Source organism: Gossypium hirsutum, chromosome D11, assembly GCF_007990345.1.
Source record: "Gossypium hirsutum isolate 1008001.06 chromosome D11, Gossypium_hirsutum_v2.1, whole genome shotgun sequence".
NCBI lineage: Eukaryota > Viridiplantae > Streptophyta > Magnoliopsida > Malvales > Malvaceae > Gossypium > Gossypium hirsutum.
In genome coordinates this window covers 20,773,162-20,800,603 of record NC_053447.1, presented here as the reverse complement: position 1 = coordinate 20,800,603, position 27,442 = coordinate 20,773,162, and the positions used below count along the sequence as shown (strand labels likewise).

The following is a 27,442-nucleotide window of genomic DNA, read 5'->3' as shown; positions in this document are numbered from 1 at the left end:
CATGGATCGGGTTCAATTATTGAAGCCCAATGATCTGTCCGTTATATTTGGACCCAAGAAAATGGAACAATGGTCCAGCTCATAAAAATTAGGTCTCTAAATCCCCAAATTTATAATCCACCATGGACTCAATTTTTCTCGAGGGAACAAATAGGAAAAAGAGAGGGAACATACATAACTGGTAGCAATATCAGGAATAGCGATCTTCTCTACTGAGTCTGAAAAAAAAAATTCAATTCCAAACCCTAATTTTTATTTTTGTTTTTGTCCCCAAAGGGAAACCCTTAAATTTAAGAGCCTGCTAGAGGCACGATCCATCTTTAACTGAGAGTTTTTCATTTTACATATGCGGAGAAGAAAGAAGAACAAGAAAGAAGACTGATAGTTCTGTGAAAAAAAAACCCTAGAAAGCTAAAGCTTGAGAGGGCTAGGGATTTTTTCTTCTTCCAATCATGAGTCCTATTCAGAATTTCGAGCAACACTCTCGCCACCTTGTCGAACCTGACCTCCGTAATCCTTCTCTCTCACTCTTCATTTTCATTCTCTGTTTGGTTCTCTTGTAAAATGAATATAAACGTTGAAAGAATTGTCAATTTCTTTTAATTTTGTGCTTGTGTGTGTTCCTTGAGCAGCAATTCAGACGAGGTTACAAATGGCAATGGAGGTTAGAGACAGTCTCGAGATAGCTCACACTGCGGAGTACTTAAATTTCCTCAAATGCTATTTCCGAGCCTTCTCAGTCGTCCTGTTACAGATTACAAAGCCCCAATCCACTGACAATCCTGAGCACAAGCTGCGAAATATTGTGGTGGAAATTCTTAATAGACTTCCTCATAGTGAAGTTCTTCGACCTTTTGTTCAGGACCTGTTAAAAGTAGCTATGCAAGTGCTAACTACTGATAATGAAGAAAATGGCTTTATTTGTATTCGAATTATCTTTGATCTCCTCAGGAATTTTAGGCCGACTTTAGAAAATGAGGTTCAGCCGTTTTTAGATTTTGTTTGCAAGATTTACCAGAATTTTAGGTTGACTGTTAGCCATTTCTTTGATAATGCCACGGTGGGAATGGAAGTAGATATGAAGCCTATGGACACTTCTTCAGTTTCTGATCAAGGGATTACTCCAAGTGGATATGTTGGGAATGGGCAATTGAATCCCAGTACGCGGTCATTCAAGATAGTTACGGAGAGTCCGCTTGTAGTTATGTTTCTGTTTCAATTGTATAGTCGTCTTGTACAAACTAATATTCCTCATTTGTTACCTTTGATGGTTGCTGCAATATCTGTTCCGGGACCTGAAAAGGTTCCTCCCCATTTGAAGACTCAGTTCATTGAACTGAAAGGGGCACAAGTTAAGGTGAGTGATATTTTATTTCATGTTCTCCATATCACTTATATGCTTGCTGCATGGTATAAAAGTTGTATCATAAAACTAGTTAAAAGGGATGCTATAGATAGAGTAGAGTACGATTGGGTTGTTTGAGCCTTTGCATATCCATGCATGTGCATATTCTGTTTTTGGAGTGTTGATGTGTAGATCTCAAATTGTTTTGCTGCATAAAGAGGTTCTCTTGTCTGAACTTTTCTTTGAATATGATTGATTTTTTTGAAGATATAAAATTGAAAATTGAAGTTGTCATGGCCCAACTTTTTCTTTGATGAGAAAAAGGCTATAGCTTTCTGGTAGGGGAGAGTAAAACTCGATTCGAAAAAATAAAAATAAAAATCGAAATTTGAGTCAACTGAATTGAGTTATTCGAATTATTCGAGTTAACTCGAATAAGTAATTCGAGTTTCATGTTCAAATCGAGTTGAATTTTATAATTTGAATAATAGATTGGTGTAAATACCCTTTTGGTCCCTGTTAAGTTTGAAAATGAGCAAATTGGTCTCTCTCAACAAAAATACAAAAAAATTCAAAATAATTTTCAAAAGTTCAAAATAATTTTTAAAATTTAAAATATTTATAAAAATTCAAAAATTTATATTTTTTAAAAAATTATAAAAATTTCAAAAAAATTCTAAAAAAATATAAAGAAAGTTAAAAAATAAATTTTTTTCTAAATAATAATTTTGGGACCTAAATAAGTTAATTAATGATTCAAATTTCTCATACTAAAGTATTTTAATTATTATTTTGCTTTGAACAAGTTTTCAAATATATATGGTTTCAAATTTATGTGCTCTAATATAGAATTAGTTATACTGTAACAAAATTTTAATTTGACATGTTTAACTTTTTAATTTAACTCGAACAATTTCACTTGATTCGACACGAATTGAATTTCATTTCTCTTGGCTCAATTCGAAAAAAAATTTAACCTGAAATTTTTTCACTCAATTCGATCGAACGCTCACCCTTACTTTCTGGTAACCCTAAAAGGACTGATCACTTGAACTCTCTGTTGTAAAGGCCTAGGAGTATTCATTTGAATGAAAGAAATGAAGCCAGAAGCATTTTTCTACACTTTGCTTGAGCAAATCCTCCGAATTTTCTTGTTTGGTTACATGTTCAAACTATTAATTTGAGATAAGAGTAAACCCTGTAATTTCAGTTATATTCAGCCCTTTCTTCCATTATTGAATGCTCCATTTTTTCCACATTTTTCTTCTTTCTCCTTTATTGCAGACAGTTTCCTTTTTAACGTACCTCTTGAAGAGCTTTGCTGATTATATCAGGCCACATGAAGAAAGCATATGTAAAAGCATTGTGAATTTACTTGTTACATGTTCGGACTCTGTATCCATCAGAAAGGTGAGTTTTGTCTTAATTACTGTTTTCCATTTTGCATTTTTTGCTCCTCTTGTTCAATTTTTCAAATGTTATTTCTGAATGCAGGAGTTGTTAGTAGCATTAAAACATGTTTTGGGCACAGATTTCAAGAGGGGTTTGTTTCCTTTGATTGACACACTGTTGGAAGAGAGGTAAAGGTTCTTTCCTCCCTTTATTTATACATTACCTCATGATGAATTTTTAATCCGTGATAAAGATCTTATATTGTCAAACTTTTTGTGGTTAATGAGAGGTCAAGGAAATGATGATCTTAATTCAATATGTTTTTGGCATTATGTTATAATGAGGAGCGATTAATTTTTCGAAAGTGGAAAAATTTTGAGCAGATTGCAACATCTATATCACTTCTGCAGTCATATTAGTGGAAACAAGCGTGTCTTAACAAACTCATGATAAATCATTGGCAAATAAAATCTATAATTTCAGAGATCTGCCTAGTGCAGATGTCAGTTCCTGAAGCTCTTGTATGATTGTACTAATACAATACAATTGTTAGTAGTTTCAACTATCATTTGTAGCAAAACTTAAAGACCAAAAGAAGGATCTGACTTTCTCAGAGCTGTATTATATTTGAAGGATGAACTCCTTGCAGCAACAAATTTAGTCTCTTAGTGACAAAAATTTGAGAGGGATCTTTGCATTATTGTATTCCGTGTCATTGTTTTAAACCCTAATATTTTAGTTTGACAGCGTGATTGGTTGGGCCGTTTAATAACTTCCTTGAATCTGTGAATTGTCTTTATGATTTAGAGCAATATATAAATACCATTGTAGGCATAATGATGAACTTTCACCCTTTAATGGCTCCCAAATCTCACAGATAATTCTTCTGTCTGCTAGGATCTTTGGGTAGAAATAAGAGTTGCTAGATTGCATTATGGATGTGTGATGTGCCTGCTAGGCAGGGGTTTGGCTTTTATCTTGATCATCAATTTATAAACTTGCACAGAAGTTGCTCAGCTAAAATTTTTATATGCTTTGACCTATGTTCTGCTTTCTTCCTATGAGTCTGATATAATGTTGAAGAAACTCATTACTGATCCTTGCTTTAGTTTTGTCCATGAATCTTGTATTCAAATCTTAAATAGGAAATTATTGCTGAACCATGCATTTGATCTCTTTTATTTCCTTCTGTTTTACTTCAGGGTTCTAGTTGGAACTGGGCGTGCTTGCTTCGAGACTTTGAGGCCACTGGCCTATAGTCTCCTGGCGGAGATTGTTCATCATGTCAGGGGGGACCTTTCCCTATCTCAGGTTTGGTTTCTAAGATCAGGGTTTCGTCTGACTTCCTCTCTCTCGCATTTCTTTTGATATATCTTTAAATTTCAGAGATTGTGATAGTTCAATTTGGTTTTTCATTCTGATGGTGATAAACTTCTTATTCCTGCTGCAGTTGTCACGAATTATTTACTTGTTTTCAAGTAATATGCATGATGCTTCCTTGTCACTCGGCATTCACACGACTTGTGCTCGGCTGATGTTAAATCTGGTGCCTTTGCCAACTATTTCATCTATGTTTCCTTGCATCCTATACTTATAGTTTTAGATTCATCTCATGTTTGCTGTCGACTCTTTCTCATGAATTTCCTTGAAATTTAGGTAGAACCAATTTTTGAGAAAGGGGTGGATCAGCCATCAATGGATGAAGCAAGAGTTCTGTTGGTAAGCAGTTTGATGTAACTTTTATGTTAGCTTAGCTTGAATTGTCTCATTTAAAGGAATTTTCTCTTGCATCTCTGCTTTTCTTTAGGGGCGTATTTTGGATGCTTTTGTTGGAAAATTTAGTACTTTCAAGCGTACCATTCCACAGGTAACTTTGATTGCTGAATTTTGTGTAGGACTGGTTTAGGAATCTGTTATTTATGACTAACTACTTCTATTTTACTGGCTTTGCTATGATGTTCTAGGGATTGCCTTTCTTATGTCTTGGGTTTGACTGGACAGTATTAACCACCAGTAAAATGTTGCTTGCACATGGTTTTTCTGTCGAAGAGTTCCTTGTTGGTTATGATATTGCCATCTGGGTTTTATAAGTGTGGTTTGTATAAACTAGAGAACTAGTGCTAGCCAGATCTTTCCTTCAGGTTCAGAATTCCAATCATTGGACCATCTGGAAAGAATAGTGTGCTATGACTTTGTGCTTTAATCTGGCCTTCTTTCCCTTCTGCCCCTGGAAGCTTTGGGAATCAAGGAAAAGAAACTTGGGCTTAGTTGATTGGCTATGACATTTCTATGCGCTGTTAACTTGTTTTTATACATGGTCTTAGCCTTTTCTTTCTAATTTATTTAGTGTAATGAATTCTCTTTCTAATCCTTTTGTATAAGAGTAGTTCACAAGGACATGACTTCCTAGGATAATATTCCATTTTTACAGGCTTCACTGAAATAAGATAAAGCATCACTGTTTTTTTTAAACATCTGTATCTATCTCTCTTGTTACTATCTTAGATATTATTTCTTTGTTTGACTTGCATTTCTGAATTCTAATTGGTTAACCTTATTTGGCTTTTTCTTCTTTCCCCCTAGATAACTGTTTTTTCTTTTTCATTTTTCAAAACACTATATCTAATTATTTCATGGAATCAACTTCTTTTTAGGTTTTCACGTAATCTTTTTTCTTATCACAATTATTTTTAATATTAATGTGTTTGTATTGTTTATTGATAGTTGTTGGAAGAGGGTGAAGAGGGAAGAGATCACTCTACGCTGAGGTCAAAGCTCGAGCTCCCTGTTCAGGTTTTCCTCCAATACTTCTAAATTTGTTTAAGGTTTTCTTTTTTTCTTCTAGTCTACTATTCAAGTTCTGACAGTACTTGAGCTCCCTTGTATCCCTTGTTTTATTGATAATCAACTCTTGGTATCAATGTATTTATTTCATTCACTCTCAGCTGTCTAGGCTTTTCACCTTTCATATGATAAAAATGTTAGATTTCCATTTATTCTAACCTGACAATTTTATTGTTTCTATTACAATTCATTTATTTATTTCTTGCTATTCAAGTTGTTTGGCTTTGATTGCTGTTTGAATTGGATATTTTGTAATTTACTTAAGGAATGCACACTAGAAAACTCATTGTCACTAATCAACTGTGGAAGTTATAATTTGAAGGATAGGCCCAGCATACATAAAATATTGTATTTAAGTTAATAATATTATCAAATTTTAAATGGCAGAAATCCATGAGAGAATGGGAAACTAGGTTCATGTACGAGCCAGGTATTATGGCCAGTAGATGAATTTCATAACTTAAAATTGGTTGTTTTTTTATTTGTATAAGAAAAAGTGGCTTTGTCTAGGACCTAACTTTGAACTTCCACTTTGTGCGAATTTCTCCAATTTTTCCATGATTTCTTCTGTTGGCTCAGGCCTCAGAGTAGTTTCTCTTGAAACTATTTAGATTGGGATTTATTGCACTCTTTTTGTGCCAATGCTGACAAGCTGTCATTAATTCAGAAAGCTTTTTGGATCTTTTGTCTATGATATTTTAGCCTTTACTATATTATGCTCCTTGTCAGTTCTCTTTGGCTCTCTTGGTATCGATGTATTTGGTGCTTGCAGGCAGTTCTTAATTTGCAGGTACCTGTGGAGCATTCTAAGGAAGTTAGTGACTGTAAAAATCTAATTAAGACCTTGGTTGTTGGTAGGTTATCTTCTTTGGTTTTTCATGTGGTGTTGGATAGTTATTTTGCAAAAGCTCCCAGAGGCTTTAATTCTACTTCACTAAATGCTAATATGTATTTTCTCAAATTTGTTAATACCCCTACCCCCCTCCCCCAAAAAAAGCAGAGAGAGAGAGAGAGAAATGAAAAAACCACTCTAATCCTTGGCTTGATGCATGCACAGGAATGAAGACCATCATATGGAGCATAACTCACGCTCATTTGCCCCGATCACAGGTTTTGTGGTCTCTCTTCTTCTGTTTATCATTTTTCTAATAAGTTTGTTTGTTAATATTTTCCTAAAATGTTGAATACTATTTCTCATTTCATTTTTTCAACTATTTAGGTTCAGTCTTCTACTCATGGAACTCAACCACAAGCTCTTGTCTCGCCAACTTCTAACATGCCCGCTCCTCAAGCATTCAAAGGATTAAGAGAAGATGAGGTATTATACTAAAATGATTAGATCTATTGTGGGCTTCTAGGCATGATTAACTCCTCGTGACTCTGATTTTGGCAGGTTTGGAAAGCTTCTGGTGTTCTAAAAAGTGGTGTTCACTGCTTAGCACTCTTCAAGGAGAAAGATGAGGAGAGAGAAATGCTTCAACTATTTTCTCAGATTTTGGCCATTATGGAAGCTAGGGATCTCATGGACATGTTCTCTTTGTGTATGCCTGAGCTTTTTGAATATATGATTTCCAACAATCAACTGGTTCATATATTTTCTACTCTTCTGCAAACTCCCAAGGTTTACCGGCCATTTGCAGATGTTTTGGTTAATTTTCTTGTAAGCAGTAAACTTGACGCTTTGAAGCATCCAGATACACCCACTGCCAAATTGGTTTTACATCTCTTTAGGTTTATATTTGGTGCTGTTGCGAAAGCACCAACAGATTTTGAACGTATTTTGCAGCCTCATGTGCCTGTAATCATGGAAGCTTGCATGAAAAATGCTACTGAAGTTGAGAAGCCTCTTCGTTATCTCCAACTTCTTCGTACAATGTTTAGAGCACTTGCAGGATGCAAATTTGAACTTCTATTGCGAGACTTAATTCCTATGCTGCAACCTTGTCTAAATATGCTGTTGACAATGCTTGAGGGTTCAACAGCTGAGGACATGAGGGACCTTTTGTTGGAGCTTTGCTTAACATTGCCTGCACGCTTAAGCTCCTTGTTACCTTACCTTCCCCGGTTAATGAAGCCTCTTGTAATGTGTCTTAAAGGAAGTGATGAGCTCATAAGCTTAGGCTTAAGAACACTTGAGTTTTGGGTAGATAGTTTAAATCCTGATTTCTTGGAACCCAGTATGGCTAATGTGATGTCAGAGGTGATTTTAGCACTATGGTCTCATTTGAGGCCTGCACCCTATCCTTGGGGTGGGAAAGCATTGCAACTCCTTGGCAAATTAGGGGGTCGCAACAGACGTTTTCTCAAAGAGCCTCTAGCACTAGAGTGCAAGGAGAACCCAGAGCATGGGCTTCGCTTGATTCTTACATTTGAGCCCTCAACCCCGTTTTTAGTTCCACTGGACCGATGCATAAATCTTGCTGTAGCAGCTGTCATGCACAAAGATGCTGGCATGGATTCTTTTTACAGAAAGCAGGCTTTGAAATTCCTTCGTGTTTGCTTATCATCTCAGCTTAACCTGCCAGGAAATGTTTCAGATGAAGGGTATACACCAAAGCACTTATTAACATCTTTGGTTTCTAGTGTTGATTCGTCTTGGCGCAGGTCTGAGACAACTGATGCAAAGGTTAGACTCAAGAAATTATCTTTTGTATATTAGTGAAGGCTGCATGCATTACTGTTACAGCTAGTTGTATCCTCAAGCATTCCTGTGTCTATCCTCTTTCTAAGAATCTTTGGGAGTTATTTCAGGATGTGCTATCATTTATGCTATTGATTAAATTCTTATCCTCCTTGAAATAACAAATGTTATCATCTTGCAGAGTGATTTGGGTGTAAAGACGAAGACCCAGCTCTTGGCTGAGAAGTCAGTTTTCAAGATTCTATTAATGACTATTGTTGCTGCCAGTGCAGAACCAGATCTGAATGATCCCAAGGATGATTTTGTTACCAACATCTGCCGCCATTTTGCTATGACATTTCATATGGATCAGTCATCAACAAACGCTTCTACTGTATCTTCTTCTGTTGGTAGTTCCAGGTCAAGAAGCACAAGTTCGTCTAACCTGAAAGAATTGGACCCCTTAATTTTTTTGGATGCCTTAGTTGATGTACTAGCAGATGAAAACAGGTTCCATGCAAAAGCTGCTCTTAGTGCTTTAAATGTGTTTGCTGAAACCCTCCTGTTCCTTGCTCGTTCAAAACATGCTGACCTTTTGATGTCAAGAGGAGGCCCAGGTACTCCTATGATTGTTTCTAGTCCCTCAATGAATCCTGTATATTCTCCACCACCAAGTGTTCGGATACCAGTTTTTGAGCAACTTCTGCCCCGGCTTTTATATTGTTGCTATGGAAGTAAATGGCAAGCACAAATGGGAGGTGTTATGGGTCTTGGTGCTTTAGTTGGGAAGGTCACTGTTGAGACTCTTTGCCTTTTCCAAGTTAGAATTGTTCGTGGTCTGGTATATGTTCTTAAAAGGTTGCCTATTTATGCTAGCAAAGAGCAGGAAGAAACAAGTCAGGTTCTTACACAAGTTCTTCGGGTGGTGAATAATGTTGATGAAGCAAACAATGAACCACGTAGGCAAAGTTTTCAAGGAGTGGTTGAGTTTTTTGCTTCAGAGTTGTTCAATCCAAATGCATCCATCATCGTTAGAAAGAATGTGCAGTCTTGTTTGGCACTTTTAGCAAGTAGGACTGGCAGTGAAGTATCTGAGCTTCTTGAGCCTTTGCATCAGCCATTGCTTCAGCCTCTTATAATGCGGCCACTTCGAGCTAAGACTGTTGATCAGCAGGTACTCATGGTGTACTATGATCAAATTTCTTTAAGATTTTCCCCTTCTAATTTTTTTGAATGGCTGATAGGTTGGAACAGTTACAGCTTTGAACTTCTGCTTGGCCTTAAGGCCCCCACTTCTCAAGTTGACACAAGAATTGGTTAATTTTCTTCAAGAGGCTTTGCAAATAGCTGAGGCTGACGAAACTGTCTGGGTGGTGAAGTTCATGAACCCCAAAGTAGCCACATCGTTAAATAAGCTTCGAACAGCTTGCATTGAACTACTCTGTACCACAATGGCATGGGCAGATTTCAGAACTACTCCTAATCATTCAGAATTACGTGCCAAGATCATTGCAATGTTTTTCAAGTCTTTGACTTGTAGAACACCAGAAATTGTTGCTGTTGCGAAAGAAGGTTTACGACAGGTACTTTGAGCTTCTCTGGTAGAGTTGTCATTTGGAATGCTTTACTGGGCTTTTATGTAAGGTCCAAGTTACTTTTGAACTGATGCATTAACAATCTGATCAAGTCACATTAACTGTTCAAGAAGTGTCGTGGATGGTAGAAGACATTGTTCTTTTGATATTGTATTTCTTTTTCTTTTTCTTTTTTGGGGGGGTGGGGGATTCTTCTGGCTCTTTGAGGAGGGAGGTGCCTGCACCTATAGTTTATCCAATGGCTCAGGTGCTGGGTTGCTAGTACAGTGTCAGTGACTATTCTTGACTTCATCTTTATTCAGGTTATTAATCAACAGAGGATGCCCAAAGAGCTTCTACAGAGCAGTCTAAGGCCTATACTTGTCAATTTGGCACACACCAAGAATCTCAGCATGCCTCTTCTGCAAGGTTTGGCACGCCTGCTTGAACTTCTATCTAACTGGTTTAATGTCACTTTAGGTGGCAAGTTGTTGGAGCACCTTAAGAAATGGTTGGAACCAGAGAAACTTGCTCAGAGTCAGAAGTCATGGAAGGCTGGTGAAGAGCCGAAAATTGCTGCTGGTAATGGAGTTCTAGAATTTCTCTAATGGGATGTTGAACTTTTTATACATGCATATTTATCTAAAATTATTTTCCTTGTTTATACAGCTATTGTTGAACTTTTTCATTTGCTGCCTCATGCTGCATCAAAATTTCTTGATGAACTTGTGACGTTAACAATTGATTTGGAGGGGGCTCTCCCCCCTGGCCAAGTATATAGTGAGATCAACAGTCCATATCGTCTTCCACTTACCAAATTCCTAAATAGATATTCAACACTTGCAGTTGATTACTTCCTTGCTCGATTAAGTGAGCCAAAATACTTCAGACGGTAAGGTTAAGATTCTGGGTTGTGCTGTTAATATATGTCCACTCATAATTCTGTTGAGTAATTGTTTTCCTTCCTCCATTACATGTTCATTTCAGGTTTATGTACATAATAAAATCAGATGCTGGTCAACCTTTGAGAGATGAACTTGCAAAGTCACCACAGAAGATACTTGCTAGTGCATTTCCTGAATTCGTACCCAAATCTGAAGCAGCAATGTCTCCTGGATCTTCAACTCCAGCTGCTGCTTTATTGGGTGATGAAGGGCTTAGTTCTCAGCCTGATAGTTCTAATTTACCACCTGTAACCTCGGGTGCAACTTTAGATGCTTACTTTCTGGGGCTTGCTCTTGTTAAAACATTGGTAAAGTTGATACCTGGCTGGCTACAAAGTAATCGTCCAGTTTTTGATACACTGGTACTTGTTTGGAAGTCGCCTGCAAGAATATCTCGTCTACAGAATGAACAGGAGCTGAACCTTGTGCAAGTAAGTTCAATTTCCCTTCAGTGAAAAACATATGACTCTTCGTATACTTGAAAAGTTGACAAAATAAGTATTTGATTATGAAAATCTGTCTGCCTTTCTCTGGCTTTTTATGTCCATGTATTCCCAAGAAGCAGGCTTAAGGGCTAGCTGCATACATCTATTTATGATTTATGAATGTTAAGTGTTAAGTAGCTCTTTAACCCCTATAATTGATCCAGAGACTTTTTTTTCAACTCTTCTATTTTATTGAAGAAATTGGTTGCTTCTTTATACCATCCTGTTATCTTCTGTATGGAGCTCTTTTATTTCGATTCTCTATTCATCTTACATCCATAGGTATTAATACATGCAATTTCACTTCTTACTCCTTTCTTTTTGACCCCTGGAGAAAGAAGTTGCCACATGGTGTTTGCATGTATGGCTTATTGGAACTTTTTATAGTTTGCAAGGTGTTATTGTGCGAGGTGTTTTAATTTATGACTTTATTATAAATTTTGTGACTCTTCTTGGGAAGATCGCTGCATTTGCACTCAAATCTATATTTGATAATTATTATTTTCTTATATGCAGGTGAAAGAAAGCAAATGGCTTGTCAAGTGCTTCTTAAATTATTTACGACATGACAAAAATGAAGTTAATGTTCTGTTTGATATCCTTTCGATCTTCTTGTTTCATAGTCGCATTGATTATACTTTCTTGAAGGAGTTCTACATTATTGAGGTACCTAAATATTTTTTAATACTCTTTTATTATTGAGCACTGTCTTACCGTTCTTTGTTTTGTTGCTTACTTGGTTGATGGTGTACTCGATTTCAGGTTGCTGAAGGTTACCCGCCCAACATGAAGAAAGCACTTCTCCTACACTTTTTGAATCTTTTCCAATCGAAACAACTTGGGCATGACCATTTGGTGGTGGTTATGCAAATGCTCATTCTTCCGATGCTTGCTCATGCATTCCAGAATGGCCAGAGCTGGGATGTTGTTGATCCTGGTATTATTAAAACAATTGTTGACAAGCTTCTGGACCCTCCAGAGGAGGTAATCTTCTTGATCTCCATTTTTTATTTGATTAGTAGCACCTTCTAAGCACTTCTTTTTCATAATATATATTATTATTGAATTATTAGTGAATTTCTTTTAACTTCAATCTTAACACATTGTGCTTTCATGTTCTAGGTTTCTGCTGAATATGATGAGCCTTTGCGGATAGAACTTTTGCAGCTTGCCACTCTGCTTCTTAAATATCTCCAAAGCGACCTTGTTCATCACAGAAAAGAACTAATAAAATTTGGCTGGAATCATCTCAAACGTGAAGATAGTGCCAGTAAGCAATGGGCGTTTGTGAATGTCTGTCACTTCCTCGAGGCCTATCAGGCCCCAGAGAAAATTATCCTTCAGGTACTTGTAGAACTTAGGATGCAAAAGAGCAGCATAATTGGATACTTATTCATACTTGTATTGACTGTTGATTTGGTTTATACTGCATCTTATCGTGTCAGAATATGAGGTACTGTTACTCGGTTAACTACTTTTGGTGCCAAGTCCTACCTCTTCTAACATGTAGTATTTCACCTAACATTTGCCAATGTGATTACATGCACACATGCTAATACTTGTACTGGACCATATTCCTTTTATCTTAATTATATTATCGTATATGAAAATATTCTAATATGGACTTAATATGTAGGTTTTTGTTGCACTCCTTAGAACTTGCCAGCCGGAGAATAAAATGTTGGTCAAGCAGGCCCTTGATATTCTAATGCCAGCTCTACCAAGAAGGTTACCTCTTGGGGATTCTCGCATGCCAATCTGGATAAGATACACCAAGAAGATCTTGGTTGAGGAAGGTCATTCAATCCCTAACTTGATTCACATTTTCCAGCTCATTGTTCGCCACTCAGATCTATTCTACAGCTGCCGAGCACAATTTGTGCCTCAGATGGTGAATTCTCTGAGTCGACTTGGGTTGCCTTATAACACTACAGCTGAAAATAGGCGCCTTGCTATTGAACTTGCTGGTCTGGTGGTTAGCTGGGAAAGACAGCGGCAAAATGAAATGAAAGTTGTGACTGAAGGTGATGTCCCTAGTCAGATCAGTGATGGGCTTAACTCTGCTTCTGCTAGTGCCGATCCTAAGCGTTCAGTCGACAGTTCTACATTCCCTGAAGATCCCAGTAAGAGAATTAAAGTTGAACCTGGACTTCAGTCTCTTTGCGTCATGTCACCTGGTGCTTCTTCATCAATTCCCAACATAGAGACCCCAGGGTCTGCTGGCCAACCGGATGAAGAATTTAAGCCAAATGCTGCCATGGAAGAAATGATTATAAATTTTCTTATACGAGTGAGGCTTTCTTTTGACTTGTGATTTTAATTTTAGGATCAGCTCATTCTCACTATTCCCTGGAATTTAAAATTTCTCAGATCCTTGAAGGGCCCCTAAAATAAATATAAAACCTAATTAACTGCTTTCTGCTTCTTGGAAATAATAATTATTATGATAATTCATCAAATTGTTTGACCTAATATAAACTGCAGCTGACAGTTGGGGCTTGAATTCATCTCTTATGTTTCACAAATGTTGTTCAAGATATCTGTCTACCACATAAATGACTGAATCTTTTAGGGTTTTGGAATGTATATCCCTAAACACTTGGTTATGCATGACAATTTGCTTGGCATAAGTTCCTACACGGTGCTTTTTCAAGATGAATTTTAGAAATTCTGTGCAAATTGTGCTTGGCATCATTTTGTTTTGTTGTCTGGATGATTATTTATCTGGGCATTTTGTTTGCTTATGATTTTGCTACATATCTTTTATGCTTCTGAAATTACGATTTTTGTTAGTTCATTTTACATTATTTCACTTAATGTTACTTTAATAGAGCTTCCATATTTGCTATGGACATAGGTTGCTCTAGTAATTGAGCCCAAGGATAAGGAATCAAATACGATGTACAAACAAGCTTTGGAGTTACTTTCACAAGCTTTGGAGGTGTGGCCTACTGCCAATGTCAAGTTCAATTATTTAGAAAAGCTTCTAAGCAGTGTTCAGCCCTCTCAGTCGAAGGATCCTTCCACGGCACTTTCGCAAGGTTTGGATGTCATGAACAAGGTTTTAGAGAAACAGCCAAATTTGTTCATTAGAAACAACATCAATCAGATCTCCCAGGTATGTTCCTGCCCAATTAGCTTTTTCCTCTATAATTCTGGTTTTTGCTAACCTTACACTGTATTATTATTGTTGCTAAACTTTTTCAGATTCTAGAACCTTGTTTCAAGTATAAAATGTTAGAAGCTGGAAAGTCATTGTGCTCCTTGTTGAAAATGATATTTGATGCGTTTCCTCTGGATGCAAGTACTACACCACCAGATGTAAAGCTTTTGTATCAAAAAGTGGATGAGCTGATTCAGAAGCACATCGCTTCTGTTACAGCTCCTCAGACATCAGGTGAAGATAACTCAGCTAATTCAATTAGCTTTGTGCTCCTTGTCATTAAGACATTGACTGAGGTGCAAAAGAGCTTCATTGATCCATTCATCTTGGTCCGTATCTTTCAATGCCTTGCACGTGATATGGGATCATCAGCTGGCTCCAACATAAGACAAGTAGGCCACTACGTGTTCTTTTTCAACTTTGCTCTAGTTACATCTGGACACATACATGAGTAGGTCTGGTGGTACACAGTGTATGTAGTTTCATGGTTTGCAGTTTGTTGCCTTTGGTTTCAAACTTCTTGCCATAATGTGCAGTTTTCTTCATGTTCTGCTGTTGATAATTAATTAGCATTCATTGAAACCTGCAACTTGGGCATGAATGATGTTAATTTGAAGTTAGATGTTGAAAGGGAATGACTACTACTTGGTTATATCATTGAATATTGTATGATGCGTGTTTGTGCTTCCAGAGATCTTATTTGATATTCATTTGCCAGCTGTGTTAACGCATGTTTTGCTTTTGGTACATCCCAACACTAGATATATTTAATCCTTTTGTTTCATTTGCATGACTTACCACTCATATTCTCCCTATTTTACTTTATTTATTTCGAATACTTGTTTGTGTGAGAATCAATAAACTTTTATCCTTAGAATCATTTGATTGATTACATTGATTGAGACATCTTTTATATTTAGGGTCAGCGAACAGATCCAGATTCTTCTGTTACTTCATCTCGCCAAGGAGCTGACATTGGAGCAGTCATCTCCAACTTGAAGTCCGTCTTGAAACTAATTAGTGAGAGGGTCATGGTGGTGCCTGAATGCAAGAGATCTGTTACTCAAATTTTGAATGCTTTGCTTTCGGAGAAGGGAACTGATGCTAGTGTGCTTCTTTCTATACTTGATGTTATAAAAGGTTGGGTTGAAGATGATTACAGCAAGCCAGGCATGTCAGCCAACGCTAATGCTTTTCTCACTCCTAAGGAGATCGTCTCTTTCCTTCAGAAGCTTTCGCAGGTTGATAAGCAAAATTTTCAGCCTAATGCATTGGAAGAGTGGGACCGAAAATATCTTCAGCTTCTTTATGAAATTTGTGCTGATTCAAACAAGTAAATAACTTTTATATTTTATGTTAGATAAGTAAATTATGTTTTGCAAAATTTTAGTAGCATGATTGGATTCAATTTCAGATATCCACTGACTCTGCGTCAAGAGGTATTTCAGAAGGTGGAAAGGCAGTTCATGCTTGGTCTTCGAGCTAGAGATCCTGAAATTCGAATGAAATTCTTCTCCCTATATCATGAATCACTTGGCAAAACTTTGTTCACAAGGTTGCAGTTTATCATCCAAATACAGGATTGGGAAGCTTTAAGTGATGTCTTCTGGCTCAAGCAGGGTCTTGATCTCCTTTTGGCAATTTTAGTTGAGGATAAACCTATTACACTTGCTCCTAACTCTGCCAGGGTTCTACCACTTGTTGCTCCTGGTTCTGTTCCAGATAGTTCTGGAATGCAGCAACAGATTACCGAAGTACCAGAGGGTTCTGAGGATGCTCCTTTGACACTTGATAGCATTGTTCTCAAACATGCACAATTCCTGAATGAAATGAGCAAGCTTCAGGTTCTTACACATTTTTTATTTTAACGTCTTTTGGTCCTTGAGCTAATAACAGATGTATTAATTCTGTTGTTTGTGTTTGTATTCTCTCTTCTCTTCTTAACCATATTCGTTTGCTAGACTGTTCAGAATGATTTCATTAAATGATTATTATCCCTTGGCTTTGATAAAATATTGCAGTTACTTGATGCTTAGAGATGCATTTCCTCTGGGCCTATAAATATGCTGTTTGAAACTCTTTCCTCATTCAGGTTGCTGATCTTGTTATTCCGTTGAGGGAGCTTGCTCATAGGGATGCAAATGTTGCATATCATTTGTGGGTGTTAGTTTTTCCTATTGCATGGGTTACCTTACTCAAAGATGAACAAGTTACTCTCGCAAAACCAATGATAGCCCTCCTATCTAAAGATTATCATAAGAAGCAGCAAGCCAGCAGACCAAACGTTGTGCAAGCATTGTTGGAAGGGCTTCAGTTGAGCCACCCTCAGCCTAGAATGCCAAGTGAACTCATTAAATATATAGGAAAAACATATAATGCATGGCATATTGCATTAGCTCTGCTGGAAAGTCATGTCATGTTATTCATGAATGAAACAAAGTGTTCTGAGTCTTTGGCTGAACTTTATCGTTTGCTGAATGAAGATGATATGAGGTGTGGGTTATGGAAGAAAAGGTCTGTCACTGCAGAAACTAAAGCTGGGCTTTCACTTGTTCAGCATGGTTACTGGCAACGTGCTCAGAGCCTCTTTTACCAAGCTATGGTTAAGGCTACTCAAGGCACATATAACAATACTGTTCCTAAAGCTGAAATGTGCCTTTGGGAAGAGCAATGGATTTATTGTGCCGGTCAGCTTAGCCAGTGGGATGCATTGGTAGACTTCGGAAAGAGTATTGAGAATTACGAAATTCTACTTGATAGTCTTTGGAAGTTACCTGATTGGGCATACATGAAGGATAATGTAATACCTAAAGCTCAAGTGGAAGAAACTCCCAAACTCCGCCTTATTCAAGCCTTTTTTGCTCTCCATGATAGAAATGCAAATGGTGTAGGGGATGCGGAAAACATAGTTGGGAAGGGTGTTGATCTTGCTTTAGAACATTGGTGGCAATTACCTGAGATGTCTGTGCACGCCAGGGTTCCTCTTCTGCAGCAGTTCCAGCAATTAGTTGAAGTTCAAGAATCTGCCAGAATTCTTGTGGACATTGCCAATGGGAACAAACTTTCTGGCAATGCTGTTGTTGGTGTGCCTGGAAACCTATATGCTGATCTTAAGGATATCCTTGAGACTTGGAGATTGAGAACTCCAAATGAATGGGATAATATGTCTGTCTGGTATGATTTGCTCCAATGGAGGAACGAAATGTATAATGCTGTTATAGATGCATTCAAAGAGTTTAGCACCACAAACCCGCAACTTCATCATCTTGGTTACCGTGATAAGGCATGGAATGTTAATAAGTTAGCTCATATTGCTCGTAAGCAAGGCCTTTATGATGTATGTGTGATGATACTTGAAAAGATGTATGGCCATTCAACCATGGAAGTACAGGTACTAAATATCACCATAGCATATTAACATGCTTCTTCTAAATTGACATAAAATCTTTACTTCTTCCTATTTAGCTATTAAATTTCTGAAGTCCGTCTTCTTTGTGTCTTATATGTTAAAAGCTCTTGTACTTAAGTCCTGATTTGATTTTTGATTAATTTTATGTCCTGAACGAGAGTGGCAATGCAGAGCATCAAATTGCTCTTAATTTTTTTTTTCATTTTTATGGTTTTTTGGCCTAGTTTGTTTATTTATTTATATGATGAATGAGATGGGTGTTGGTTGAAAGTTTCTTGATGATTTTTCCTTTTAATATGTACAGGAGGCCTTCGTTAAGATTAAAGAACAGGCAAAGACATACCTTGAAATGAAGGGAGAACTTACTACTGGCCTTAATTTGATCAACAGCACTAATCTGGAATATTTTCCTGTCAAACACAAGGCAGAAATTTGTTGCATTAAAGGAGACTTTCTAGTAAAATTAAATGACTCAGAAGGGGCTAATGTTGCATACTCCAATGCCATCACTCTTTTCAAAAATTTGCCTAAAGGGTGGATAAGCTGGGGAAATTATTGTGACATGGTACTATTTACAGATTTTGATGCTTTGGATTTCAATGTTTAATTTAGGCGAGGACTAATTGTTTATTTCACATTGCAGGCATATAAAGACAGTCATGATGAAATTTGGTTAGAATATGCTGTTAGCTGCTTTCTTCAAGGCATTAAATTTGGTGTTTCTAATTCGAGAAGCCATCTGGCTCGTGTTCTGTACCTTCTCAGCTTTGATACTCCCAGTGAACCTGTAGGGAGGTCATTTGATAAGTATTTGGACCAAATTCCCCACTGGGTCTGGCTTTCTTGGATTCCACAGTTATTACTTTCCTTGCAACGGACTGAAGCACCTCATTGCAAACTTGTGCTTCTTAAAATTGCTACCGTTTATCCGCAGGTAATGTTTATTCTAATCACCCACATAATAAATGTATTGTGTGCTTTACTCATTTAGCTATTGCAAATTTTTAATTTTTTTCATTTAAAACCCAGGCACTCTATTACTGGCTCCGGACTTATTTGCTTGAGCGCCGTGATGTTGCAAATAAATCAGAACTTGGCAGAATGGCCATGGCTCAGCAAAGAATGCAACAGAACATCTCTGGTGCCAATCCTAGTTCTCTTGTCTTGGCTGCTGATGGAAGTGCTAGAGTGCAGAGTCATACTGGAGGCAATTTAGCACCAGATAATCAAGTTCATCAAGGTTCTCAATCTGGTAGTGGAATTGGATCTCATGATGGGGGAAATTCTCATGGGCATGAACCTGAGCGATCCACTGCAACAGAGAGCAGTGTGCACACAGGAAATGACCAAGCTCTGCAGCCAAGTTCTTCAAGCATCAGTGATGGCGGGCAGGGTACAATGAGGCGTAATGGTGAATTGGGTTTGGTTGCTTCTGCTGCCAGTGCATTTGATGCCGCTAAGGATATAATGGAGGCCTTGAGAAGCAAGCATGCTAACTTGGCTGGTGAGCTTGAGGTGAGAAATTCTGTTCTAAACTTTTTAGTTTCCCTTTTATGATTTGGCATACACCAGATCTTCATAACAAACCAGAATTCAGTTTACTGTTACACATCTCATGAATATTAAGAGTGGAGCTTGATTAAAAGTGAAGGACCATTCTGTTTCATGACCAGCTACCTGCATTTATTTAAAGTGATTGTCCATTAATTTTAAATATGGATAACCCATGAAATTAAAACTGTGATGTTTGCTCTATTCCCACACCGTTCAGTCAATCTCAATTTAATTTTATAAAATTAAGCCTTTACATCTTCACAGGTTCTCTTAACTGAAATTGGTTCAAGGTTTGTTACTCTGCCTGAGGAGAGACTTCTTGCAGTGGTTAATGCACTGCTGCACCGCTGTTACAAGTACCCCTCTGCTACTACCTCAGAAGTTCCCCAATCTCTCAAGAAAGAGCTCTCTGGTGTGTGTCGGGCTTGCTTCTCTGCAGATGCTGTCAACAAGCATGTAGATTTTGTTAGGGAGTACAAGCAAGATTTTGAGCGTGATCTAGATCCAGAAAGTACCACAACTTTTCCAGTCACACTTTCTGAACTGACCGAACGACTAAAACACTGGAAAAATATACTACAGAGCAATGTTGAGGACAGGTTTCCTGCTGTTCTGAAGCTGGAGGAGGAAAGCAGGGTGTTACGGGACTTCCATGTAGTTGACGTAGAGATTCCAGGGCAGTATTTCAGTGATCAGGTAACAAAACCAGAACTTTCTATAGTAGTTACAGTACTCCTTTATGTTGTGTGGTCAGCAATGTATCAGGGATTGCCATTCTCGTCTTTCAGATATCTGAATTTGTGAAAAAAATGCAACATATGCCCCAAGTTCACTGGCAGCTTTTCAATTATTTTGTTTTTGTTCTACTTAAATTAATCATCTCTTGGACCTCCAGGAAATTGCACCTGACCACACAGTAAAGTTAGATCGTGTGGGAGCTGATATACAAATTGTTAGAAGGCATGGAAGCAGCTTTCGTCGTTTGACGCTGATTGGCTCTGACGGTTCTCAAAGGCATTTCATTGTCCAGACTTCTTTGACTCCTAATGCTAGAAGTGATGAGCGGATATTGCAGCTCTTCCGTGTAATGAACCAGATGTTTGATAAGCACAAGGAATCCCGACGTCGTCATATATGCATTCACACACCCATTATAATTCCTGTTTGGTCGCAGGTGATCAGTCTTACCTGTTAATATCTCCAATTCCTTGATTTCTTTTATTGTTTGTGTAGACCTGCAAAATTTTCTGTAGATATCGTGCAAGAAGCTTTTTGTAGCTTTGCATCCATGGAGACTGGAATGCATGGCAGTTGGTTCGATCATGCTATTCCTGTTTTATTCCCATCAAGATAAACGAATAACTGATTCTTTAACAGGTGCGCATGGTTGAAGACGATTTGATGTACAGCACATTCCTTGAGGTATATGAAAATCACTGTGCAAGAAATGACCGAGAGGCAGATCTTCCCATCACCTACTTCAAGGAGCAATTAAACCAGGCTATATTGGGGCAAATTTCCCCTGAAGCCGTGGTAGATCTCCGCTTACAAGCATATAATGATATAACAAAAAATCTTGTAACAGATGGCATCTTTTCCCAGTACATGTACAAGACCCTGCCAAGTGGCAATCATATATGGGCTTTCAAAAAGCAATTTGCAATCCAGTTAGCTCTGTCGAGTTTCATGTCTTTCATGCTACAAATTGGGGGAAGGTCTCCAAATAAGATTTTATTTGCAAAAAACACGGGGAAAATATTCCAGACAGATTTCCATCCTGCATATGATGCGAATGGAATGATCGAATTTAGTGAACCAGTGCCCTTCCGTCTGACAAGGAACATGCAAGCATTCTTCTCCCATTTTGGTGTGGAAGGGCTTATTGTATCTTCAATGTGTGCTGCGGCACAGGCTGTAGTCTCACCCAAGGTATGTTTTCTTAGCATTGGTATCAAAACCAACACATGGTCATGTTGACGACAATATTTGATTCACATATTTATTCCTCTGCGGTGCATTGCAGCAATCGCAGCATTTGTGGTATCAACTGGCCATGTTTTTCCGTGATGAGCTGCTTTCTTGGTCTTGGAGAAGACCACTCGGGATGCCACTTGCCCCTGCCGCTGGAACTGGTAGTCTGAACCCTGCTGACTTCAAAAATAAGGTTACCACCAACGTGGAGAATGTTATTGGCCGGATCAACGGAATAGCTCCACAGTGTTTCTCTGAAGAGGTATAAAATTGTGTGTTTTATTATTATTATTTTCTTTCTGTTACCTGTTTCTTTGGTGGTCTGGTTTTAAACGCTTACGGGTGTTTTTTCTGGTGCATTCAGGAGGAAAATGCAATGGACCCACCACAGTCAGTACAGAGGGGTGTTACCGAGTTAGTTGAGGCTGCCCTGCTACCCAGAAATTTATGTATGATGGATCCAACATGGCAACCCTGGTTTTGATTGTATTTATGGTATCCTCTAAATGTCCAATCCTGTTGTAGATAATTTATAAATGTAGAAATTTTCAGATTTGATTTTTGGCACCAAATCTGGAAATGTATTTGAAGTTAAATCCCACGAAACATTCATTCTGCTTTTGGCCATGAAAAACTTGAGATGACAAAAAATGACAAAAAGAATGAATGGTGTAAAGAAAGACAGCCGAGCAATAATGTCCCTAGCCAATCATAAAATGAGATTACTACCAACAATCAAGCTCATCCTCCTCCAGAGGAAAGCGCAGGTGCTTTCCTTTGGGTGTTGGCAACCCCTTCAACCTCATTATATCACTTGAATAGTACTCCAATTCTCTCCACTTTCTTCTTCTCCAATCTCATCATCACTATCGTATATAAATCTCGTGTGCTTTCCCGTGAACATCTCTGTCATGCTTATCTTGCTTATGCATTTACATAGGTCATCCACCAATCCTCCATCTTCTTCATGGTCATAGTATTCAGCTCCCATTTCTTCAAAAGTTTCCTCATCCTCGTATTCATCCTGGGTGCTTGCATTAACCTGGATAGACCAAATAGAGGCGCAGTCGATGTCATCATTGTGGAATGCCGATGTCTTCTCGTTGCTTGCACTACTGTCTGTTATTATCACTCCATTATCGGAACGGCATTCTGATTTCTCAGCAAAATCCAGCAGCAGCGATCTTGTAATCACACATTTCTGTCCTTCAATGTTAGCACTCACCATCTGTCGTATCACATGCCGAAGTATTTGTTAAGTTCAGCAATTTGATCACGAAATAAAAAGGACATCATGCGATGGGGGGGGGGTTAAAAAACTAACCTCAGATATGTTCAACTCTTCTTCGACAACAGGAAGATCCATCAGCATTGAACCCAATCCTCCATCCTCAGAAAGATTAGGGACCTGGGGTGTATTTGCAGGAGTGGGGGCCAAAAGTGCCATTGGGGATTGAAGATGAACAAAAGGGCGGCTCTCCAATGGAACTTTTGAAACCTCAGCCTCTTCCTCAACCTTCTGCAACAGAGTCTTGACTTGACCCCTTAACAAAGCCTCACCAGAACCAGGAGTCATCATTGTCATCATGTTGGTCTTACCCTTACCTACTACAGCAGATGATGGAGTCTTCATTGCAACCCCAACAATCGGCGAATCGTTTGTTATATCAATTAGCGCAGACCTTTCTTCTTCTTCTTCTTGTTGTTTCCCATTTCTTGTTCTTGTTTTAGACGCACTCTTCTCCGATCCTTCAGTCTTTACTTCTACAACAAGACACAAGGAAATTAGTTTCTTGTTCTTTTCCTAAGATAGACAAAGAAATATATATGAAATGAAAAGAGAAGTGAAAATAACTCACTGGAAACAGGGATACCGTTGTTGGAAGCAGCCAAAGTCTCCATTGAAAAGCAACAACTCCGCTAATGAAAGAACGTTAAAACTCTAAAATCACGAAAGATGCCCAGAACCCTTAAAAGAAGATTAGAATTGATGGTTTTTAAAGGGCAAAGAGGAGAGGGGTAGGAGATATGATTTTGATTACGGCTGGAGCGAGGGTTTAATGGGTAACATCTTTATTCTGACCGTTGTAAACAAAACTAGCCGTTGCCCTCGAGGGTTTCTTTTCTTTATTTGATTAATATATTTTTGTTCGTTCAGGGTTCCATTTATCCACTTTATTATGATGGGTTGGTCTTCTCATTTTGATATTTGGCTCCTCTTAGAATTGCGACTACCCCAATGTATTAATTTTTATCTATCTTAAAATTCCTAATTAACATATAATCATTTATTAAAAAATGTATTTATATAATCTATTAATATATTACTTGTAAATTAAGTTTATTTGTAATTTTTTAATTTAATTTATTCATAAAATTATTATTGTTTACCATTTGTTTTCTAAAAGTATGTGTGGGGTCAAAAGCATTTTTTTGGAGCTGTAAAACAATGCTAAACTTACGATTTTTGAAGTTAAAAAGTGCTTTACAAACATACTTTTGAGCTCAAACACAAAAGCTAAAAATAATAACTTCTACAATTCAATGTATTTAATGTATTATTTATATTAGGTATACGATTATTTTCCTATTTAAATTTATTTCAAATATATAATATCGTACATTTGAATTTGTAATGGTCATATTTTAATATTTAAAATATAATTTGTATATTCAAATTACATTTTACAAACAATTAATAATAATTGCTTAAATTATATTTTATATATCAAAATATGAATAATAAATTACAATAAATTATTTTCTCATTTTTGTATTGAAATATCATAATATTGATGAATTTAAACATAATCTAAATGCATGTTTTTTACTTTACAACATATCTAAAATAAATATTTTATTCCTCAAAAATACTATTTGACATTAATACTAAACACTTAAATATTAAACTAAACTTTTTAAAAGTATCTTTTCCACACCACTTTTCAAAAATAATGCTAAACTAACCCTAAAAGAAATCTATAAATGAATCTAGGATTCAACTTTAAAACCTTGTTTTCTTAAGCATCATAAGAATAATCTTCCTAAACACCTAGGTTTAAGTTGTTGGGTTTGGTGCCCTAAGTGTAGTATTTTTGTTTATGTACACTTGTATTTTTTCAATTAAATTGATTTAATAAGAATAACCATAAACTATATTAATACCCTTGTATATTGTCATCAATGCTTTTTGCACGAAAAGTAAAATTAAAGCAAATATTGGTTCATTGGTTATCTAACGTTTAACTAGTACTAAATGGTATTACGTGGTAGGATTATAATACAGAAAGACAACTTATATTAGTAGATGAACCTAAACATGTTCTTAGTCTAATCGAAAATAAGCAAATCGATTGCAAGACTATGTTGTTTATCAAGTCCAATTGGAGAGATGTTTTGTCTTGGGTATCAAAGCGAATGACTCCCAGAAGATAAATATATAGATGTGATTGATTGGATTGATAATACATCGAACAAGACCCAAGTAGAATAAATCTTAAATCCGTTTATGGATTTATTTATTTGTGACATTCATACTGTGACATACCTTAATCTTGAGTGGATGACAGACCATGTATTCGTATTTGTATACTTTGATGTAAGTAGAAGTCTGAGTTCAAATAGATAAGGAAAACGACTTCTGCAGTGTGTAGTATTACATGATAGATGAAAAGTAAATGTAACCACGAATCGTTTGTCTTTGTAATGAATGACTTCATTTGTATTCGATAATAATTTACTTTTCATGAAGGATATCTTATGTGGGTAACACAATTATAACAAGGTCATTGGATGAGCACTAATTGAGTAGCTTTCGTAATGGTATGTAATTGGAGAGAGCTCAGTCACGATACTATAATTAAATGACTTTGTGACTAAATGAGTTTATAATTAATAGGCGAAAATCTGGAACTTAATTATAAATCATTTGAGCCCTAATTACATATGTCTAATTAGTCCTTCCACTAGCTCGTTGAAACTAGAAATGAATTGCATGTAAAATCAAATTAACAAAAATGGTTAGAAATGATAAAGTTAGAGAAATGAGTTACATTCGAAAATGAATGTGGTTTCTCACCAAGTGTGGAAATGACATGAGAATTAATTTAAGTTTTTATAATTATTATTTAATAATTGGCATTAGAAAATGCAGTTAAATTAATTTATCATTATGAATCCGTTGAATATGGAAATTAAATATATTTTCTCATAGATTATTTTACGGTAAAAAATTAGAATTGAGTTGAAAAAATTATTTAATTGAAAATTTAGTTATTTAAACTAATTTAGTAAATAATATTTATTTTGAGAAATAGAAAAACATGGATTGAGTTGGATTAAATTATAAAGTGTTGGGTTAAAAGTGTATAAAGCACGTATAATTGGACCCAATACATGAGATGTCCAAAACCCCTCATAATGCGTATGAGGGGTGACAACCCTAGTATAGTTAACTAGGGTTAGTCGCCCCTCTCTCCTAGCAGAATTAGATGACTTGTATTTCTATTAGATAAGTATTATTTGTATTCTACTAATTCAATCACTCTCCCTATAAATAGATGGCATTGGTACGCTAAAAACACACAAGTTTGGGATATTATTATTCTGCCCGAAAATATTCAAAATTTTTTTCTAAGTTTAAATTCAATTTTCTGGAATAACAATTTTACCAGTTTTTATAAAGAGAGATTTACTTTCCTACTGAAAGTAAGAAAATTATTTTTGGTTCTATGTTTGATTCGTAATTGTTCGAACCTACACTTAAAGCGATTTGTGATACGAGAATAGGGAAGAAGGTCGTTCGATTGAAAGCAGAGAACGTTTAGGATCTGTTTCGCACAAATAATTTTCGAGAAAAGTTTATTGCTATAAATATAAAAAATCGGCTCAATTTTCAAAATTTTAATTATTTGCTACGAGAAGAAACTATTTTTAAATTGAATTTTTTCCAATATATGTCACTATTTAATAGATTTATTTTTTATTTAAAAAATAAATTACCTATATAATCCTATTAATATATTACTTTTTAGATAATTTAGTTTATTTGTATTTTTTCGACTAAATTAATATCTGATTAACTTCTAACATCAACCCATACTTTATTTATAGTAATTGTGAAAGTTTATAGGTAGATTTGAGGGGCCGGGGATGCAATAACGTGTCTCAGAACACATACATTTCATATGTCATGTCAGGATAGGACTATTACCTCAGAAACCCATCATATGGAAGTCGGGTTTTGGGGTGGCAGTGCTTGATACGGTTACAGGTCGAAACCTAAATGAAGGTCCTAGTTGGCAATCATTATGCGGTCAAGGGTTCGAGTATAATTGGGGGTCAGTTGATGATCGTTATGCGGTCATGAGTTCAAGCTTTTTAGATACCTGCAAATGATGCCTTATATATACCATACATAATATTGAGGCCATAATCATAGGGAAAAACGAAGAGCTTTTCGATGTAATCAACATAAAATTTTCTTTATTTCCAGACAGTTACTATATTTAATCTTTCATTCTTATCCAAAGGCTGACACTGAGGTGGACACAAGAAGGTTTTCTAGTGGAGAGCGAATGTTCAGGCAGAGTAGAGGTCAAACTCGGGTCAGTGTGACAGCGGTTGTAGTTATTAATGAGTTATTGAATAACGACAACCATTGTTGCCCCGAAAGGAGTATCACTTTTACTCCACCGAAACAAATGTTGCCCACCTAAAAGTCTTATTGTGTCCACGACGGTGCCAGCTTTCGGATAAGAAGGAAGGTTAAAGATATCGACTGCGTGAAAATAGAGAAAAAAATATGTCGATTATAATGGGAACCCCCACAGTTTTCCCTATGATTATGCCTTCAAACTTCTGTATGGTATTTATAAGGCAACATCTCCGGGTATCCAAAAAGTTTGAGCTTATGCCCGTATAACAACCGCCAACTAGCTCTCCAGTTATACTCTGATATATGACCTCATAATAGTCGTTGACTGAGCCCTCTATGTAGATTTCTACCCGTGACCATATAAAGCACCATCACTCCAAAACCTGACTTCCAAAGTATATGTGGTAATGGTCTCATCTTGACAAGATATATAAAATGTGTGTGTCTCGGAGTGCTATCGCATCACCGACGACTCAAGAATACCT

General features: G+C 36.8%; 1 protein-coding gene and 1 pseudogene across 1 annotated transcript; one reads left to right on the top strand and one right to left on the bottom strand.

Annotated features, from left to right (window-relative positions):
* The first annotated feature begins 139 nt into the window (after positions 1–139).
* On the top strand, positions 140–21,916 carry LOC107912807 (transformation/transcription domain-associated protein). Its single transcript, XM_041106461.1, has 35 exons — positions 140–510; positions 633–1,357; positions 2,630–2,755; positions 2,840–2,925; positions 3,940–4,048; positions 4,188–4,283; positions 4,394–4,456; positions 4,545–4,604; positions 5,462–5,530; positions 6,354–6,435; positions 6,639–6,691; positions 6,801–6,899; positions 6,975–8,207; positions 8,404–9,375; positions 9,446–9,784; positions 10,099–10,357; positions 10,445–10,667; positions 10,763–11,150; positions 11,721–11,870; positions 11,967–12,188; positions 12,327–12,548; positions 12,841–13,494; positions 14,062–14,322; positions 14,412–14,759; positions 15,288–15,700; positions 15,782–16,211; positions 16,460–17,758; positions 18,081–18,341; positions 18,420–18,710; positions 18,806–19,291; positions 19,595–20,026; positions 20,226–20,504; positions 20,708–21,259; positions 21,354–21,563; positions 21,666–21,916. Exons 1-35 carry the CDS (start codon positions 453–455, stop codon positions 21,783–21,785), a joined length of 11,670 nt encoding a protein of 3,889 aa, XP_040962395.1. The 5' UTR covers positions 140–452; the 3' UTR covers positions 21,786–21,916.
* Positions 21,917–21,942: 26 nt separating this feature from the next.
* Positions 21,943–23,342, bottom strand: LOC107911036 (uncharacterized; annotated as a pseudogene).
* Positions 23,343–27,442: the final 4,100 nt, after the last annotated feature.